Source organism: Lemur catta, chromosome 3, assembly GCF_020740605.2.
Source record: "Lemur catta isolate mLemCat1 chromosome 3, mLemCat1.pri, whole genome shotgun sequence".
NCBI lineage: Eukaryota > Metazoa > Chordata > Mammalia > Primates > Lemuridae > Lemur > Lemur catta.
This window is the reverse complement of record NC_059130.1, coordinates 102,529,512-102,549,656: the sequence shown is the minus strand read 5'-3', so window position 1 is coordinate 102,549,656 and position 20,145 is coordinate 102,529,512. Positions and strand designations below refer to the sequence as shown.

At 45.3% G+C, this 20,145-nt stretch overlaps 1 protein-coding gene across 1 annotated transcript in view; it reads right to left on the bottom strand.

Moving 5' to 3' along the window:
- The window catches only part of CSMD2 (CUB and Sushi multiple domains 2), a 572,570-nt gene that overhangs the window by 197,203 nt on the left and 355,222 nt on the right, over positions 1–20,145 (bottom strand). Inside the window, 2 exon segments of the mRNA XM_045548313.1 lie at positions 7,512–7,706; positions 11,561–11,887. Of these exon segments, the coding sequence (XP_045404269.1) occupies positions 7,512–7,706; positions 11,561–11,887 (522 nt within the window).

Below are 20,145 nucleotides of genomic sequence, written 5' to 3'. Positions count from 1 at the left end.
TAAATAACCTCCCAAGGAAGCAATTGGCAACATTTAGAATGCAGGAGACTCCTCATTCTGAATAATTCTCATTTATCTCGGGATAAGTGACCCAACTTCTCCAACAAAAAAAAAATCGCAAGGGGTGAGGGTAGACAGCTATAAATTAAAAAAGACTTGAGACATATCAGCCAATTGTAACGCATGAACCTAACCAGAATTCTGATTTTAAAAAAATACTATAAAAGAAAATGTTAGCCAGTCATGAAAATCTGATTGTATTAAGCAAATTTTTGTAAATTTTCAAAGATAGTAGTACTGTAGTTATGTTTTAGAGTTCTTTTTATCTGTTAGAGATACATACTAAGATGTCACGGCTGAAGTATTATGCCTGAAATTTGCTTCAAAACAATCCTGGAGCGAGCAGGGTGGTGGGGGGATGGGTGGGGTATGAGTGAAAATAAAATATGCCTCGAGTTTATAGTTATTAAGGCTGAGTGATGGGTACATGGGGGTTTATTATACTATTCTGTCTGTTTTGGTATAGATTGGAAATTTTCCATTCAAAAAATGTTCGGGCAAAAAGGGAAACACATGCTTGTATGCATGCACTCTCACACACACACACACACACACACACACACACACACACACACACTCATACACACAAACAGAAAAGAAAGGAAGAATGGGAGGGTCCCACCTTGAATAAGGAGAAAAGCTTAGCAATAAGACACAAGAAGGGCCCTGTGGCTAACCCAGTGCCTGGCACACAGTAGGTGCTCAATAAATGTTTGTGGAAGGGATTAAGTACTGATTGAAAGGTCTATACTAGGTGTTATGGACTGAATTCTGACTCCTCCAGATTCATAGGTTGAACCCCTAACCACCAGTGTGACTGCAAATGAAGATAGCCTTCAAGGAGGTAAACGAGGTTAAAAGAGGTCGCAGGGTGGATCCCTAATCCAGTGGGACTGGCATCCTTACTAGAAGAGGAAGAGACACCAGGGGTGCATGTGCTCAGAGAACAAGGCCAGGTGAGAACACACAGAGAAAGTGGGTCCCTGCAAGCCATGGAGAGAGGCCTCAGGAGAAACCAAACCTGCCAACAAACACCTTGATCTTGGACTTCCAGCCTCCAGAACTGTGAGAAAATGAATTTCTATTGTTTAAGCCACCTAGTCTGTAGTATTTTGCTATGTGAGCCCTGGCTGACTAATACTCTGAGCTTCTCCTGAGGGCCTGGTGTCCCCCGGGAGGGAGGAGCCACCTGTCCTGACCCCTGCTCAAGCTGTGCAAGGCAAAGAGGAACTGGGAATGGTGACAGGGGACAACACAAAGAATGAATACTCACCAGCCTTGCAATATGCCAGACACTGTGCTTTTGGTGTGATTTTTCTTTACCTGTATGTTACTCTTCACAATCACCTATAGGGTGGGTACAGGTCTTATTTCATAGCTGAGGAAACACAGCTGAGCTACAAGGAGCTTAGGTGACTGGACAGGGACACGTGCTAGGAAGCGGCAGAGCCAGGATTGAAATCTAGGTGGATGGGCTCCAAAGCCTGCATTTCTAACCACTGTGGTGGGCGTGGGAGTGCCCACCCTGACAACTGCTGCTGCAATAGCTTGTGGGCTGCATGTAAAGGGGTTCAGCTGACTAGCTGTCCAGAGTGAATGGCCAGAAGCAGTCAACATTCTCTCCTCTGACAGAGTGACTCTGAGTGACTCTGCAGCTGGGGTGGCCTCTTACTCTCTCCAACCCTGCCTCCCCACTGTCCACCTCTTCCCCACCCCCAATGTGTCCTCCCCTATTTTGTGGTAGAATGAAAGAAAAATGAACTTTGGTCTCAGACAGATCTCATTTGGTGGTTAACAGTGATGGTTCTGGAATCAGAATACCTGGATTTGAACCCTCACTCTGTCATTCACTTAGCTGTGGTCTTGAGCAAGTCACTGAACCCTCTGAGCCTCGGTGTCCTCATCTGTGAAATGAGGATGACAGTACCTACTTCATAAGGCTGTCGTGAGGATTCAGTAGGTCACTGTATGTAAAGCACTTGGCAGAAGTTTAAACTAAAAAGCTTCAGCACAGCAAAAGAAATAATCAACAGAGCAAACAGACGACCTACAGAATGGGAAAATATTTACAAACTCTGCATCTGACAAAGGACTAATATCCAGAATCTAGAAGGAACTCAAACTGAGCAAGAAAAAAACCCCAAATAGCCCCATTAAAAAGTGGGCAAAGGACATGAACAGACATTTTTCAAAAGAAGACATACAAATGGCCAAGAAACATGAAAACATGCTCAACACCACTAATCATCAGGGAAATGCAAATTAAAACCACAAAGAGATACTGTCTTACTCCTATTAGAAAGGAAAAAGTCAAAAAAACAATAGATGTTGGCAAGGATGTGGAGAAAAGGGAACGCTTATACACTGTTGGTGGGAATGTAAATTAGTACAACCTCTATGGAAAACAGTATGGAGAGTCCTCAAAGGGCTAAAAATAGATCTATCATTTGATCGAGAAATTCCACTGCTGGGTATCTACCCAAAGGAAGAGAAGTCATTATATCAAAAAGATACCTGCACTCATATGTTTACCACAGCACCATTCACAGTAGCAAAGATATGGAACCAATCTAAGTGTCCATCAATGGATGATTGGATAAATTTCAGAAAATGTGGTATGTATGTACACACACACACACACACACACACACACACACACACACACACACACACACCGTGGAATACTACTCAGCCATAAAAAGAATGAAATCATGTCTTTTGTAGCAACATAGATGGAACTGGAGGCCATTATCTTAAGTGAAATAACTCTGAAAGTCAACATTGCATGCTCTCACTTATAAGTGGGAGCTAAATAATGAGGACACATGGACACAGAGTGGAAAAATAACACTGGGGACTCAGAAGGGCAGGAGAGGGCTGTGGGTACTACGTACACTAATTGGGTGAGAGTTACACAAAGACCCCAGACTTCACCACTATGCAATACATCCAATCAGCACATGTACCCGACAAATCAATAAAAAAGCACTTGGCCTAGTATTTAGCACATAGTAAGTGCTCAATTATTACTAGCTGGGTGATATGGGGCAAGTCAATCCACCTCACTGGTTTTCAGAATTCTCATGTACAAAGGACAATTATATCTTTCTCACAAAAGTGACAATAAGATTGAATGAGTTTTTTCTTACTTATTTTCCTGAGTAATTGTTAGAAACTCAATAACTACCCTTAAAATTCTTCCTTGGAGGCCCAAATAAGCTACAACCCTCACTCACTTAGGTTTCTTTATGGGAGTGAGGAGAATTGACCTTCTTTCTTTATTATAGGACTTGTTTTTTCTGATTATAAAGGGAACACATTTGTTGTACAGATAGAGAATGTGGATGTGTTTATACCAAACTGTTAAACCATTTTCCTCTGGGGAGTGAGATTGAGAAATGAGTATTTTCACTTTGAACTTTATTGCACTTAGGCATTGTTTGAAATTTCTACAACTACCAAATATTCCTTTAAAAATTAAGAAATGAAAACACACTCATTGTAGATAATTTATCTCCTTTTTTCATGTATTTCTTGCAAGTGGAATTTTTAAAAAAAACTCAGCTTGAGAGTCTTTGTCTTTTAATAGGGAGTTTAATTACATTTATTGTCATAACTGATATGTTTGTCTTGCCACTGTCATTTTGCTTTATGCCATCAATTGCTGATGCTTCCATGTGGTGTCTTGTCTTCTTTGTCTTTTGCAATAGGCAATATGTTTCCTTTTGTTTTAATTTTCTGCTGGGATGTGGAAAATAGAAAACCTGCTTTTCATTCAATTTGTAGATGGTTTTAAGGCTTTCATAAATGTGTTGAAAGTTATATTCTCTCTAGTGATATAATTCAAGAAAAATACAGTAACAAGGTGGCCAAGAGCCTGGATTTGAATTCCGGCTCCATCACTTAAAAGCTGGGAGGACCCTCGGCAATTGACTTAACCTCTCTGTGCCCCAGTAGTGATAACTACATCTATGTTTCCTAGGACTGGTGCAAGGCTGAAATGAGTTGACACTGTCAAACACTTATCATAGTAGGGTACGATTATTTGGTTCTTCCCTTAAAGAGACAAGGAAGAGACACACGTGGGCGACTAGGAGATAGCCAGGCTCTCTTGGGTACGGGCCTTTACTTACTGGGAGTCTTTCTTTGGAAATTTCTGATTTTAAACTGATTTTGAAACTCTAGACCACAGACCCAGCCAAGTCTGCCCCATTCATTTATATATGGCCTAAGGCTGCTTTCGCATTATGACAGCAGAGTTGAGTATGGACCTCATGACCCACAGAGTCAGAAATACTTGCTATCTGGCCCTTTAAGAAAAAGTTAGTCAACCCCTGCTCTAGATCTGCCAGATGATCATCCTTCTTTCTAAATTTAGGAGGAGCCATCTTCTCCCTTGTCCTATTATAGCCTCTCAAAAGCTAAGTGGCTCTTAGCATATATTAAAAGATTTTCAAAAAGACCATTAGCTTCTGCATTTAATTGTCCACAAGGTGGAGATACTTAATCAAAAACAAAATTAGAAAAAATGGAAAAGACAAAGATGCTGATTACAAAGCAATGCTCTCCCACAGCGCGGACCAAAGGAGGGGCAGGTTCCCGGGGGCTTCTATACCCAGATCTCTCTAAGGTTTTAATGCTGGATTCGGCCACCATGGGTGGCATCTGGCTCCCACTCTGCCTCTCTGATACGCTGGTCCTCAGGGCCCTGCAAACCAGGCTGCATCACACGCCCATCACTTTGAGAAAACCCAGCAGGCTCTGCCCAGAGCCGAGTCAGGGTCTCCAACAGGCTGCCTCTTACTTCTGGTGCCAACTGCTCCCAAACCTGCAGCATTTTCCCCTCCAGGGACAGAACGAATAAGACCATTTTAATTTTAAAATTAGACTTTGCTTATGAAATAGTGAGCCACTTGAAGATCCATTAACAAAGGTCAAATTCTTTCACGTGGTCTTGAGTGTTTCACTGCATCAACAGAGCTCTGGTCTAGAAGCACCTGATTCCGGAGTGCGGGGAGTGGAGAGGAGGAATCTGCAGTTACCAAGTCCTGAGGCTTCTTCAGTGGGGTTGACTTATTTGGGACTGAGCCCCTGCAGGCTCAGGGTCAATGCGGATTTGGGCTTCTGCCCTGGAACCACCCACAATCTTGGTGGGGAGCTAGGACCAAGGCCCATGGAACTGGTAAAGAAAAATGTAATAATGGTAAGACCAAGTGTCCAGTAGAGTGGTCCAGTAGTGGTCCACAAAGAGCAACAGGAATTAGAGAAGGAAGAGATCAAGTGGGCTAGAGACAGCAGGGAAGATGTCAGAAGGATGAACCAACACAAAGAAAACCCCCCAAATCAGAGGGGATGGATGCATTCAGGGGGAAAGGAGGGGGCTGGCCTGCAGGAAGGTGAATGGCCACCAGCTGACAACCCTCCAGACTGGGTTCTACGTGGGCACTTTGCATGGTCATGTTTCTGCAGCACACAGCTCCACCAGATATGCAAGATTATCCCCTATTGCCAGTGAGGCAGCTGAGGTCTCGGGAGTCACCTAACTTAAACCTATCAGTTCCGCGGCTGGGAAGGGCTGAAGCTGTGAGTTTCATGTTGTTTCTCTAACTTCAAAGCTTATCCTGTTTCCAAAAGTGCTGACTGCACTGGGGAAGAGTGGCAGGTGAGGTTCTGTGGACCACATTGGAAGGATCTTGGAAGTCAGAGAGTAAAGTTTGCTCACGTCCGGGTTGGGGCAGGCACCCGGAAGGATGGAAACGTACCACTTGAGCCCTCAAAGCGGAGTGAACACTGATCTGATCGGTCCAACAAAAAAATGGTTAAAATCAAGTTAATGCTAACAGCCAACCCTTAGAGAGCACCAGCTCTCTGCTAGGCACTGCTCCAAGAACTGTGGATGCCCACGATAGCCCTGCAAGGAGGTTCCCATTATCAGCCTGCATTTTACAGATGGGGCAACTGAGGCACAAAGAGGTCAAGTCGCTTGCCCAGGGTGACTTGGCTGGTAAGTTGCAGGGTGGTGACGGCAGGCAGTCTGGTCAGGGCCCTAGAGACCTTTCATTGACATACTTCTCATTAGGGAGGCTCTAGCTTAGGTGAAAGGTCATTCATTCATTCATTCAGTGATTCATCAACCAGTACTGACTGAGCATCTACCAAGAGTCAAACAACAGGCCAGGAGCAGGGATATGAGGCCGAGGAAGATTCCGTAACCCCACACAACAGTGAGAGCACAGCTAACGTTTATGAGAACTTACTTTATGCCAGGGACTGCCCTTTCCATACACATTTTATTATATTATCCCTCCTTTTTTCTGGCTGAAAAAACCCAAAGGCTCAGAGGGGGAAAAGCGACCTGCCAGGATTCCGGCCCAGTCCTCTCTGACCTGGAAGCCCGCCTGGACCCCCAGCCATGTGCAGTGTGTTCTCCATGGTCTCTCCTCTCCAGCCACCTGCCTGCCAGCTCTTGGCAATGCTTTCTCTAAGCAGGCCCCCCTTCTGTCTCCCGTCCATCCCACTCATGGCTAAGGGTGCTCAGATTTGGTTTTGCCGACTGAGGAAGTCGAGAGGCCTCTTAGGTCTCTATTCTCTGCCCATCACATGAGATATGAAGAAGGAGCTTTCTGGCTCCCAAAAGGAGAGAACCACAGCCCCTGCCTCCTTGGACACCATCACTGCCCCCAAATGGCCTTTGATATGCTCACTGTTCATCCATCTTCACAAATATTTATTGAGCACCTATTCTGTACCAGGCACTGTGTATGCGACACAAATTTCACCTCATTCCTGCCCTCAAGAAGCTTTATCTGCATTTTAAATGTCTGTAGTTTGGTGGAACAGATGGCTGGTGTGTAAAGGTGAGTCAAAGACCATCCTGCGTGGCGATGGAGGACTGAGGAGAGGTCATAATGACAAGCCTTGTGTTTGCTTCAAGCCGTGTTTCTGCCGGCTGGTCTGCCCTGAGCCTCCCCGGGACTGACCACAAAGATATCAAGGCAGCATTTAACAGGGGCACAAAGGCGGAGACTGGGAGGTATCTCAGGGAACTGGGGGGAATTAGCATGTGGAGAAGGCAAGACTGGCAGGCAGCTTGAAAGATTTGAAAACTCACAGTGCTGCCAACACTGCTTCAGGCTGCCAGGGCTCCCCTGGGCAGGGCTCCTAATGGCTGCGGTACCGAGAGTTCCCAGTTGAAAGAAGAGGTGTTTTTGATGCCTGACAGTTCAGAGCCAGCATTTCTCTACTTTAATCTCTGATTACAATTCAAATTCCTATGCGAAGTGGTCCTATAAAGCCCCTGATATTTTTGTGTGAGGGCAGGAGGGTGGCCCTGGGTCCCGGCAGAAGAGGAAGGACGGATACAGAAAGGGACCACCGTGGTTGGGGCCACTCGGTCCCTGTCCCCAGCCTCTCTGGCTGACAGCCACCGCCCCCAGCCCGCGGGCTCGTACCTTCACACCGCAGCACGGCGCTGTTCCAGACCACGCTGCCCTCCTTCAGGATGCAGGTGATGGTCTCTGAGCCCTGCGTCCCCAGGAAGCCTTCGTCACAGAGGAAGGAGATAGAGCTGCCCAGCTGGAGGCTGTCACCAAACCGTTTGCCGTTCACTGGAACGCCAGGATCCGGGCACTCGTTGTGTCGGAAGGCTGTGCGGATGAGTGTCAAGGACATGGTCAGACAGAGCTGGACTCCCAAAGAAAACGAGCTTCATTATGATGGTGAATCCTAGACCCCCACCACCTCCCCAAGAACCGCCATGCTGGAGGGAGAGTTAGACACTCTGGGGCCTGGAATTAAGCAGGTGCTTGTTAAACTCGATCTCTGCCTTCCCGAGCACCTACTCCAACTGCATTCCAATGGACATCCATTTGCAGATCAGGCAGTGAGCTCACTTACGCTGCATAATGATTCTGTGAAGCAGATATTGTTACCCTAGTTTACAAATGAGGAAACTGAGGCTCAAGGTGGTTAAGGAGTTGATCTGTCTCCCCAAGGTCAAATCCATTTCCTGTTTCCTTAACTTCATTCAGGCTTGGGATCATTAATCCTTCAGGTGAGCGGGACTCTAAATCCTGTGACCCTCATAGACACTAAGCATCATAAAGGAGGTGCCCTGGAATGGACCCTGTCCGAAGGCATTTCCTTCTTTTCCATCCTGTTGCCAGGACTGCTGCTCACTCTGCCCGCACAGTTGATAATGCAGCGAGGTGGGAGAAGGAGAGTCAGAGCACCACAGATGTAACAGTGCTTTGCCTCTTATTCGCCATGTGGTACTGGGCAACTTATGTCACCTTGCAGAGCCTCAGTTTCCCTACCAATGATACGGAGATTGTACTTCACACGCAGGACCGTTCTGAGACAAAGGGAAAGCTGATGTGAGTATGAGAGTGGCAAGTGTCTGGGCCAGCACCTGACGGGCAGTGGGGACTCATTAAACATTACCTCCCATCCTTTCTCCCCTCCCCACATGGAAAGTCACCCTCCCTGCTCTGCCTAACCCATTCCCCGCCTTCCTGCATCTGGGTGCCACAGTTCTCAGGCTACATGTCTCTGAAGCCAGGCCCTATTTGCATCCCTGCTGTTGTAAGGATGGCGACTTCCCAGTGCAGACCACGCTCCATGGCTTCATGGGCATGTGCCACTTTGAAATTTCCAGGCCTCTGAAATTCCTGGAGGCTGTTGGATCTTGGAGGCAAGAGGCCTGCAAGCCTGGTGGTCCCTCCCACTGTGGATGAACTGTGGGAGCCTCTGACACGGAGACGACTGTCAGGATCCCATATAGGGTCTTGGCTCAGTCCCCATCACCCGTCCCTCTGAAAGTCTTCGTCAGCCCAGCCTTCAGTCTCCCAACCTTTCCTGGTTAGGCACTGTGACCGTGAAGTTGCCCTGACATTTAGAAATATGGGGTGGGAAGGAAAGTGGTGCTTGGCACCCAGGAGTCTAGGTGTTTTCTGTTCAAAACCCTATCAGTCACACACATGTACACACACATGCATGCACAGAGCCATGCACATACGTATGCATACATACGTGCATGTGCAGGCACACACGTGAACACACATAGCAGAGATATGGAGCCATTTCCAACATCTGGGAGCAAAAGCTCTAAGTCAAGGATTTAAATCCTGCCCACTTCTATCTATGTGCCTTCCCAAACCTCAGTGCCTGGTGAGTGAAAAGGGACAGAACTTGGCTTATGGAGCCTCTGTTGCGAGCCTACAAGCGACGACCTAGTGTGCTCAGCACAGGGTTCAGCACACAGTAGGTGCCCAGTAAATGGTAGCTACTGTCATCATTGTCCATTATGCTCCATGTGGAAGAAAGACTGGGTTTACTCCCAGGAGCACTGGGGCTGGAAACAGGACCACTGACCCTTGTGACAAGGACCCAGGGGAACAGATGGAGTGCTCCCTAGCCACGGAGGAAGCTGTCTGGGGAGGCGAGCTCCCTGACACTGGGCAAATTCAAGCTCAGCCGCGATGCCACCAGCTGGGGTGTGGGAGGAGATTAGCGTCCCGCAGGGAGATACACCAGTTCCCAAAGCTTGTCCAAGGACTACTGTTCTCTGGCTGTACCCAAATCACCCTAGAATCCTGTGAAAATGCAGATTCTGGGGCCTCACCCCTTAGAGATTCTGACTCAGCAGGCCTAGGATGGAGCCCAGATTTTAAAAAATTATTTCTATCTATGTATCCAACTATCCACCTATATAAATGCCTAGAGAAATGTGTGATATCTGTAATAGTGTTTATCAAGTGTTGGGAAGACTCATTTCTGGCTGGGGGAATTTTGGGTGGAAGTTAACATGTCTTCTTTGCCCTGCTCCATGTTCTTAGTACGTACACATTGGCTGTGTACCATTTCTAGAATGGTGAAGAAACCTTGGAGAGAAATGCTGGTAACAGCTTGAACCTCAGGTTAGTCCACTGCCCTCAAGTGAAGCTCACCCTCTGGGCCACTGTGGCCTCCTCCTCCCAAGGACTCAGCATTTGTCCCGGAAGTGAGGGCGGGCTTACTAGGATTTGATTTTCCTTGGAGACTGAGTATCTGTTTGCCCCAAGTTCCCCCTCAGGGTCCACAGTCCTCAGCTCTCACGACCCTGGATAAGGGGGGTCCCCTGGGACACCTCTCCCCCCTGTTCTTCCTACTCCTGCCGGGGCAGGAAAGAATAGCTGGTCATTCCTGGATCCTTCCGTTCAATAAGCATTTGCTGGTCCTTACCACACCGCAGGCCCTGTGCTGGGCTGAGGGGATGGAAAGGGCTCACGGTCTCGTGAGGAAGGGAGGTGGGAGGACAGACCAGCCAAACACCGGTCCTGCCAGCCGTGGACCTGAAAGACTGGGAAAGACAGAACTGGGCTCTAGCTCTACTGCTTCCTGCCCACAGATGGCGGGGACAGGAGTCCCCTGCAGGGAACATGCCCTGAGAAGGTCGATGGTTTCTATCAAGTTGAGTGACCTGAAGAAGGGAGGGGAGGGGGTGGGTTTTAGCCTGGCTGGAGCCTTGGAATCTGGGATCCCAAATGGCCCCCCAAGTAGTACCTCATGTCTTTAGCTCAACTGGGCCTCAGAGACAGGTGGGACAAGCCCTCTCTGCCAAGGGTGGGCTGGAGGAGCTCAGCCTTGTCAAAGAGCACCAGAGGGACGAGCTCTGCATGTGTGTCTGTGGCGTGGGACAGAGGGTGTGTCGCGGACTCGCCCTTCACAAGCAGCCGCTGGGAGAGGATCTGGTTAGCTGTTCGGGCAGACCCAACTCCAGCCCCACTGACTGCTAGTCATTGGCCAGGTTCACTGGATTTCTAGCTTCTCGTGACCTGATAACCACTTCTTGCTGTCTTTGGTGGCTTGCTATTTGCAGTCTCCAAGCTTCTGTCCCCGCCCCCACCCCCACTGTAACCACAACATACAGAAATAAAAATAATCACCGCTGAGCTTCAGGCTGCTTCTAGAGAAGGGGCCAGGGATGGAGACTGGAGGTGACGACTTTTGGACGGTGGCCCTGAGGGGCTATGAGGTAATGCCCCGAGAGGTGGCTCCAATAAGCCTCGGAGCCGAACAGAAACACGGCCCCAGACCTTTGCTTCTGATTTGACCCAGGGACTGGGGGAGCCGTTCAGACCGGGAACCAGAGCTCAGGAGAACTACGGAGAGAATGACAGAGGCTTTCTTGCCCCTGGGCCCTTTCTGGTTCTGGCGGGGGCCTTCCAGGAGGGGGAGAGTGGGAGGGGCAAATGAGGTTCCCGGCTCCTTTTACATTATGTAGCACACCCATGGGACATAAATGCTCTAAAGAGAGTGACTCCCAGGAGAGAGTGCCCCGCTTAGCAACCAGCAATTTATGCTTTTTCCTGGTCACGCTGGGAGCTCCGTGCCTGGGCACCGCAGCCCAGCAATGCCCTGGGAACCCACACCAACTGTCCTCTGTGGGTGGGAGCACCTGGGTCATCTGGGAGGCAGACGCTCAGAGAGACGGTGAGCTGGCGACAAAGGGAGGACTCACTGGTGAAGGTGATGTTGAAGCCCCTCTTCCCTGTGGAGTGGTCAGTCTGGAACTCGAGGCGGGCCACGTGGCCGCTGCTTGTGATGGAGGAGGGGAGCTGGTTTCCCGAGAAGGTGCCCAGGACCGGGGCCTCGGCGGTGGCCCCATCTTTGATGACCAGGAAATCAAACTGAGGCTCCACGTCGATGTCGTTGAAGGCCAGGTGGATGCGGCTCTCGGGCCTGGCCAGGATGAGCCAGACGCAGTGGAGGTGGTTGCCGTAGTCCTCTGGGTAGTTGGGAGACAGGACGACCCCAGATGGGCTGGTGAAGTTGAAGAAGCAGGAAACTGCAAGAGAAGAGTAGGGGAGGTCAGTGACATCCCCACCACTCTGCTGGGGCTGCTGAGGGCTGGCGGGGGAGCTTCTTAGTCTAGAGAGCAACAGAAAGAAAGGGTGGCACAGGGCTGGGCTGGGCTGGCTGGGCTCTGAGCTCTGGCGGGAGGCATGCTGGGCTCCATGCTGGCCTTAGGACTGGGGGGCCACTTTGGCAAAGGGTAGGGGAGGCGAAGCTGGTCCTTTTACTGTGGTCAGCACGCTCACCCAGGCAGTGTCTGCATGCTCTGGGCCCCTTGCATGGGGAAAAACCACCACTCAAGTCCAAGTGTACAGTCACAGTTCCTGGCCTCTCTCAGCCTGGTGTGCAGCAAGAGGAAAGGACACCACTCAGTGACACAGTGGGGGTCATCCCCCAGGGGGTAACCAGGGTGGAGACAGTCCGGGTCCATTTCTCTCCTTTAAACATGTTGATGGGGAAATGATAGCTGTGCCAAGGGGACTCTGACCACCCCAAGCTACCCCACTGTGCTAAAGAGGTGCCAGGAACACCGTCCTTCAAGACCACAGCTTCTGAGGCAATTGGGGGAGGGAGGTGACAGCGTCCCATTGTGATGCCCTGCCCAGTCCTGTGACCTCTCCCTACTTCGTTCACCCTAAGGATCCACCCCTGTGAAAATCCTTATTTTAAACCCTTTTCATGACAATTCCTAATAGACCCTGCAACAAGGATGAGGTAAGAAAAGTGCTATGAGTGGAAAAGCAAACGGATACTAAACCAAAGTTAAAAATGAAAATAACAGAATGAAAAAAATAATTGCAACAACTATGATACAGGGAAAATATAAACAATATCAGTATCAAACTACAGCTTCTATAATTATATAAGAATATCACCGAGATGATGCTTAGAGGATTCACATGGGAGAAAATGGAATTAATATGGTAACACTGGGAAAAAATAAAGAAAAACTGTGAAACCCAAATTGTTAGGGCCTCATGGAAACTCACACATGCATTTATTTCCAGTTGCAGAGTAAAGTTGATATAATGCTTTCTGAAGGGAGTATATGAGTTTTTATCAAGAGCCACAAAACTATTCAAACACTTTGACTCAGTAATCTCTAGGAATTAATTCAGAAGAAAAAGAGCTGCCTGGGCAAAGATGTGTACAGTGACATAATTTTATTACAGAGAAAAAATGCGAACAAACTCTATGTCAGCCTAATAATGTGAGGTAAATTATAGCCTTTAATGTGATGCAGTTTGAGCGCACTCATTAAAGTGATAAATATGACCCTGTAGAAAGAGTGTTAAACATCTTTTTAAGTAAAGCAGTAGATCATAAAATTATATGTGTGCTTTTGATTATAGCTATTAAATATTTGTTTATATATAGATGAAGACTGGACATGAGCCCCCGAATAAAAATTGTATTAAGGTGGTAGGTTTCTGGGTGAGATGTTTTCAAAATGAATTAACATTTAATTTTTCTGACTGCAAAAATGAGACAGGTTCATTCTCAACATTTTTCAATATACGAAAGTACAGAGAAGATAAAAACAAACATGTGAGTCCCTTTATAACATGTATACTGATGTTTGGTGTTAATAATATTGATGTTTAGGTGAGTATAATATTTGACTTACTAATTATAATGAAGCTAAGATGAAACATAACAAAATCACGTTTGCCGAAGAAAAGAACCACATGAAACAAAGAGACTGGTGATTCCTTGGGGTGACTTTCTTCCTGGTTCTCCCTGACTCCCCCTGACTCCACCCATCTTCCCCTTTTTAACTTGAGGTATTTCTTTTCCAACCTGCTACTGAAAAAGCCCTCCTATGAAATTCAGCAAAGTGAGCCTGGGCCTAAGACACACTCAGTCTCCTCCCCGTAATCCCTGTATGTTTTAAGTAAAGAAAGAATTTGAGCCCAGGGGAGAGAAAGACATGAAAAAGCTTTTTGGCAATGCAAGATGCAGTTAATAGCAATGATTATTATATATTATCAAGGGTCTACTAAGTGTAGGCACCATTCTAAGTGCTTTCATCAATTACTCAATTTAGCTGTCACTGTGACACTGTGCGGTAGGTACTGTTATTAACCCCATTGAAAGATGAAGACACTGAGGTGCATGGAGGGTAAGTAACTTGCCAGGGTCACATGGCCAGTAGATGGTAGTGCCAAATTCAAACCCATGCAGTTTGACTCCAGGGACTAAGCTCTTAGCCACCCCTCAACACCGTCTCCCAGGGTGAGAACCGTACTGCCCACTGGGCCTGCCGGGGGTGTCCTCGAATCTGCTGAAGACCTGCCCACCCCAAGCCTTATGTCAGCACTGAAGTAGGGGGATGCTGGACAAGGATGCCACACTCGGCCATCCTGTCTCCAGCTTTGTGGGAGTCCAGCTGGGAGAATAATGCAAATAATTGGAACCCAAAGGCAAATACCTTAAAGACAGAGGGCAAATGCAAAGCTCTCGGTCTGCATAGCAAGCCCAAGGCAGACTGAAAGCAAAGCACTGGAGTTTCAGAGGGAAGATGATCGGGGTGCCATAAGCACATGAACGGTTGGATTTGCTGCAGAGGAGAATCTGATTAATAATGCCCGAGCCCCCGGCCCCCCTCCATCACTCTGTCCCTCTATTCTTTTTTCTCTCCAGTCTTTCTCAAGGGTCACCTTTTTGTGAAGCTCCAGGGTCATCATTTTGGAATTCAAGCAGCTATATATGATAGCTGTGCTTATTATTCTCTAAACTCATCTTGTTCATGTGTCTAGTTGTTTATGGTCAGTCCCTCCCTCTCCCCAGCACGGGCACGGACACTCCATGAGAGCCGAAATCTGGGCTCATGCCCAGCGGCTCCCACAATACCTGGCACATTGCTGGTGATCGACCAATATTTGTTGAATGAATCAATGAGTATCTAACAATTGGTACCATCGGAAAAGATGGTGACATGAACCCGGGGGCCTCAAAAACTCACCCCACTTCAAACCTCAACCATCAAAATGGACCAAAGTCTATAAAAATAGGTGGACACTTGTGTCACTTCTGGAAAACAGGGTAAAATACTGTGCCATGAGCCTTGATGCATTTCTCTTAGACACAGTGCCCCTAAATAATTTAGAGTAGAAAAGGGTGTGACCCAGCCACGTTGTTAAACACCAAAGACAACAGAAAGCCGCTCTCACATATCAAAGGCCTCAAAAAATATGCCAGTCACATAACATTCATAAAACACCACTCAAAGATGCTTTTCTATTCAACCAAGAGATGAACCAAAATGAAGAACTGAAGTATGGGCAAATTGTGGTTAATAAAAAGTAAAAAGAAAAATAGATTGGCAATAAGCAAATAAACCAATATAATAATAAATTCAAATAATTGCTATAAACATACTTATAAAATGGAATGCAAGTGTAACAAATATTCCTTGGAAGAAAAGATATAAGATATTACTCGTGCCCAAACCCCAGGGTGGAATATTCCAGATTATACTGATATAAAGAGTAAAGTTGGAGCAAGGAAATATGCTAATTTTCTCATCTTGCAAGAAATTCTGTTTTATAGTTTCTGTGGTTAATTTTAGAAATATAGGTTGGAGCATGTTTTTAAAGATGTTAGGTGTAATTAGTAATAGAATATGAAATAGCTTATCTTCAAAATTACCAAAGGGAAAAAAGCAAAGCAGTCAATTTAGGGAAAACAAGAAATTCAAAGAAAACAACAAGGAAGTATAAAGGGAGGGGGAGACTGCCAAGTTAAGATGCTAGGAAAAAGAAACCAAAATGTCATTTATGACAATAAATGTATACATGTTAACCTCCTAGTAAGATGTAGCCCTCACTCTGGGACAAGACACACAGCTAAAACAAAGTGACTCTGAAGAGTTCAAAGTCAAGGAATGAGCCAAGATAGCTCAGGCTTGACATTAGAAGAGGTTAAAATTTACTAATGCCCGGGTCCCAAGGATTCCTGTTTAAAAGCTCCCTAGGTGATCTCAGGGATCCTAGAATGCAGCCAGGGTTTGAGAATTACTGGTGGAGACCAATATGTATAAAAAAGAAAAAGAAGTTTTAATATTTATATCAGACTCTTGGGTATTATAATATTACACCTGACTCTTGGATGCTCCTTTTTTTAGGCTAAGAGCCTTCTGGAAAGCCACCAAAAGACATTTCTTTTTTGTACCTGGAAAGAGACAGGGCTGATAAATTGACACTGTTGGAACAAGAATGTGGCCCTACAAAGCTCTGTCTTCCATCTCAAGAGAGCACTCGAACCTGTTGCAACAAGGGCAGGAAGAGGAAGTGTGTCTTGTCCTGCAAATCTCTCCACTCTGCAGAATTATGCACGCACTTTACCACTTCACATCCTAATGTTTCTAACATAGGAGGAGCCTGCTTCTCAGCGTCCCAAACGAGGGACCAAAAAAAAAAAAAAAAAGAGTTGCAATTGGATCTCTGTCATCAGTTATCCAGGTTAAGAGATAATATTGCATAACACTGGATTATTATTTAATATGATCTTGAGTAGAAAATAAAAAGAGTTTAAAAAACTCTCTTCTACTTTGCTTTTGTCTTTTGGTGTTGTCGCTGCTGGCTTCACTACTTTCAAAATGGTAATTGAGTTTCTTGGGGACTGACAAAGAGAGTCTTCAGTAATCCTGACAGAGACCTAAAACAAAATCCAAAGCTGACATTTAAAAAGATGATCTTACGTGGACAATGGGCACATTCCAAAATGAAGGTACAACAGTTATGATACTTTATGCCCTGAAGCACTAAAAGGGACAAAATACAATATACTAATCTAAAAGTAAGTAAAGATAAAGAGGACTTGAAAAATACTATGCGTGTGTATGTGTTATACAAAGCTCTGCAGTCTTTAAACAAGGAACACAACCTTCTTTACAGGTGCCCATGGGGTGTTACAAAAACGGACCTTACATTAGGCTACAAGAAAATCCCCGTAAATTCTGCTACAAAGCAAAACCTGTCAGGCCACCTTTCCTGTTCACAGTACAAAGAAATTAGAAATCAATAATAAAAGAACAAAGTAATATCCATGATCACTTACAATTTTATAAAACTCTTTCTTAAGTAAGTTCCAGAGTTCAATGAGGAAACAAAAGCTGTCAATATGGACTAATTATAATGATGATGCTACTAGGCCACAGGTGTAGTAAGGAGAAAATTCATAGCCTTATTCATTATTAAATAATAAAGAAAGAAAATAAGTGAAATGAGTGTTTACATTTAAAATGTTACAAAGAGAATAATTGAACACGATAAAGAAGAGAAGGGAGAATAAAATTAGAAATGACAAAAGCAGAAAAAATAACTGGCTTTTGCAGGGACCAATCAAAGAGAAATTTCTGATTGGTATATTCAAGAAATAAAACTAAAGAAGATACATGTCCAGAGAGATAGGAGGCTATAATAAAATTAAGGTGATAATTCAATTATAAAAGAATAGTATGCATAACAAGCTAATAAATTTGAAATTGTGACAAAAAGGAGAATTTCCTGGGCAAATTCGAATTACCAAAATTAGTGTGAGTGGAAAAACCCCAGGAAACTGGAAAGTACTTAGAGGGTAGACGGTTGCATGGTCTGTGCTTTAAAATCTTAAATAAATTGCTAATAGCCATGTTATTTAAATAAATCTTGATAAATATAGTCCCATAATGATAGTATATAGAATACACACATATACCCACACATTGACATGCCTACAGTGTAAAAAACAATCCTATGTACAATGTGTTAGCAAATCAACTTCAGCCCTAAAACAATAAACAAACATGACCTATATAACAAAAACAACAAAACTTTACTGATAGAAAATTTAAAAATGGAGAGACCAACTATGTTCCTGGATGAAAAGAGTTCATATTGCTAAGACGACAGTTATCTTCAAACCATGGTACAAAGTTAACACAATTCCAGGTAAGATCCACACCACATTTTTCCCCCTGGAACTTAAAACCATTAAGATCCATCTGTTGGAAATAAATAGCTGAAAATTCCAAGCTGTCCTTGAGGTAGACATGGGATAATAGCTTACGAGCTGCTAGCTGGCATTCTAAGAGCATCCCGTGTCTTAACTCATTAGCTCTCACAGCAGCCCTCCGAGGTGGGAACTATTATTAACCCATTTTACAGAGGCAGAAGCTGAGTCCAGGTGCTCCTGTCACTGCCCGTAAGTGATGGGGCTGGGATAATGAACCAGTCAGGCTGGTTCCAGAGCCCAGGCTTTCAACCGTGACACCGACTTCCTCCCAGTGGAGGGAAGGCTCGCCAACTCAGATATTAAATATTGAAACATATTATAGAGCTGCAATAATACAAGCTGTATTGTATTGGCTCCAAACGGGAGATCAATGGAACTGAAAAAGAAACTCCAGAAATGGACACAGGAATATAAGATTTTACATGATAAAGGGGTTTTTTCAAATTAGCAGGGGGAGATTTGATTGATCCATACATGATACTAGGACAAATGGCTAACTGGTTGCTGAAAAAATTTAGATCCACTCACTCCATGTACTAGAGAAGTACTAGAAGAAAATATAAAGAACATTTGTAAAATCTCAGAGGTGGAGAAGGACTTTTTTAGCATTATACCAAATTTAGAAATCAGAAGGGAAACAATATTTTAAACTACAGAAACGGAAAACTTTTGGATTTCAAAAATCACCATAAACAAAAGTTAAATAGTGAGGAACAAATGGAGAGAAAATATTTGCAAATTTTTACAGTTACATATTTACTATGCACACTATATAAAGAATTGCAATTTGATAAGAAGATAAACATGCAAAATGGAAATAGTGGCTAAGGAAATGAAGAGCCAACTAACAAAAGAATAAAGTTGGTCAATAAGGATGTGGAAAACGGTACAATATTATTAGAAAACAAAAATGTAAAACAACAGAGCTATGAACTTGGCAAAGAAAAAAAAGGTAGGAAATTTTCAAGAGAAAGGAGAGAAGCTGGCTGGGCAGACAGACCGTGCGGTTGAGAGGCAGGAGGGAAAACAGGAGAGCGGTGTTGTACAGACAAGGAAAGAGGGTTTCCCGAAGGAGGAGGGGCCACCTGTTTTGGAAAACCGTGAGCATCATGTGTCATCTGGGCTGAAATCCATCCATCAGGCTGCAGCAACAAGAAGCCCCCGGACGGCTCGGTGAGAGCAGATTCAGAGGCGAGGTGGACACAGACGTCGGAATGGAGTAGGGGTGACAGGTGACTGACTGGGAGGTGGGGAATGGACACTGCAAGGTAGGCAGACATCTGCCGAAGAAGTTTGGACGTGAAGTGTGAAGAAAGACACTTTTTTTTTTTTTTATTTTAAGATGAGAGAGGCCTGAGAAAATTTCAACATTGATGGCAAACAACTGGCAGAAAGGGAGTGGCTGAAAAGACAGAAGAAGGAGGATGAATTACATGAGGCTTGAGGTTCTCGAGAGGCGAGAGGCAGGCGAGAGGCGGACGAGAATCTATAGCAAAAGGTATGAAGCAGTGGGCTGCAACCCATTAGCGACGGGTCGTGAAACTGACATGGTGGGTCACAAGTTGCATGTTAAAAAACAAAATAAAACAACAACAACAAAAAAACAAAACCAAAAAAGGAAGAGAATGGAAAGTATCTGAGTTAACTAAAGGTAGTAAACATACATTTGTGAAATGTATGTTTCAATTACCTGCAAGTGCGTACTGCGTTGCAATATCAAAATGCACTTCTCACTGTGATGTTAAAGGTGTTTGAAGGTTCCTGACCGAAAGCCTAAATGGGGGTATGCTGAATTTTTTTTTCTTAATGTGTAATCTATAAGGGGATTGGAGTTTAATGAGAGAGAGGATTGACCATCTCTCTGTTATAAATGGCAGGAAGGACAGAGGAAGTGTGAAAATAGGCACGGGGCTGCAGGTTGGTGTCTTTAGTGGCAGGAAGTCGAGGACATTGCCTGTGAGGTGGGAGCCAAGGTCATTCTCCAGAGCAAGGGGAGAGGAGGGGGCTGTTCGGGATTTCAAGCAGAGTGGAGAATGCTTGGGACGGTTTCCATGGAGAGGCGGAGAGAGGCTGACTTGAGGAACACAGATGGATTGCCAGGCGCTGTTGCAGGCCTGATTGAGATTGGTGGCCATGCACTTACAGCAGCGCCAGTTTCACTGGTTGGGCGATTTTCTCCAGCAATGCTCACTCAAGCAGAAGTGGCCCAATCAGGCTGTGCTTGCTTTATTGCATGTCTCTGGGTCAGTAAAC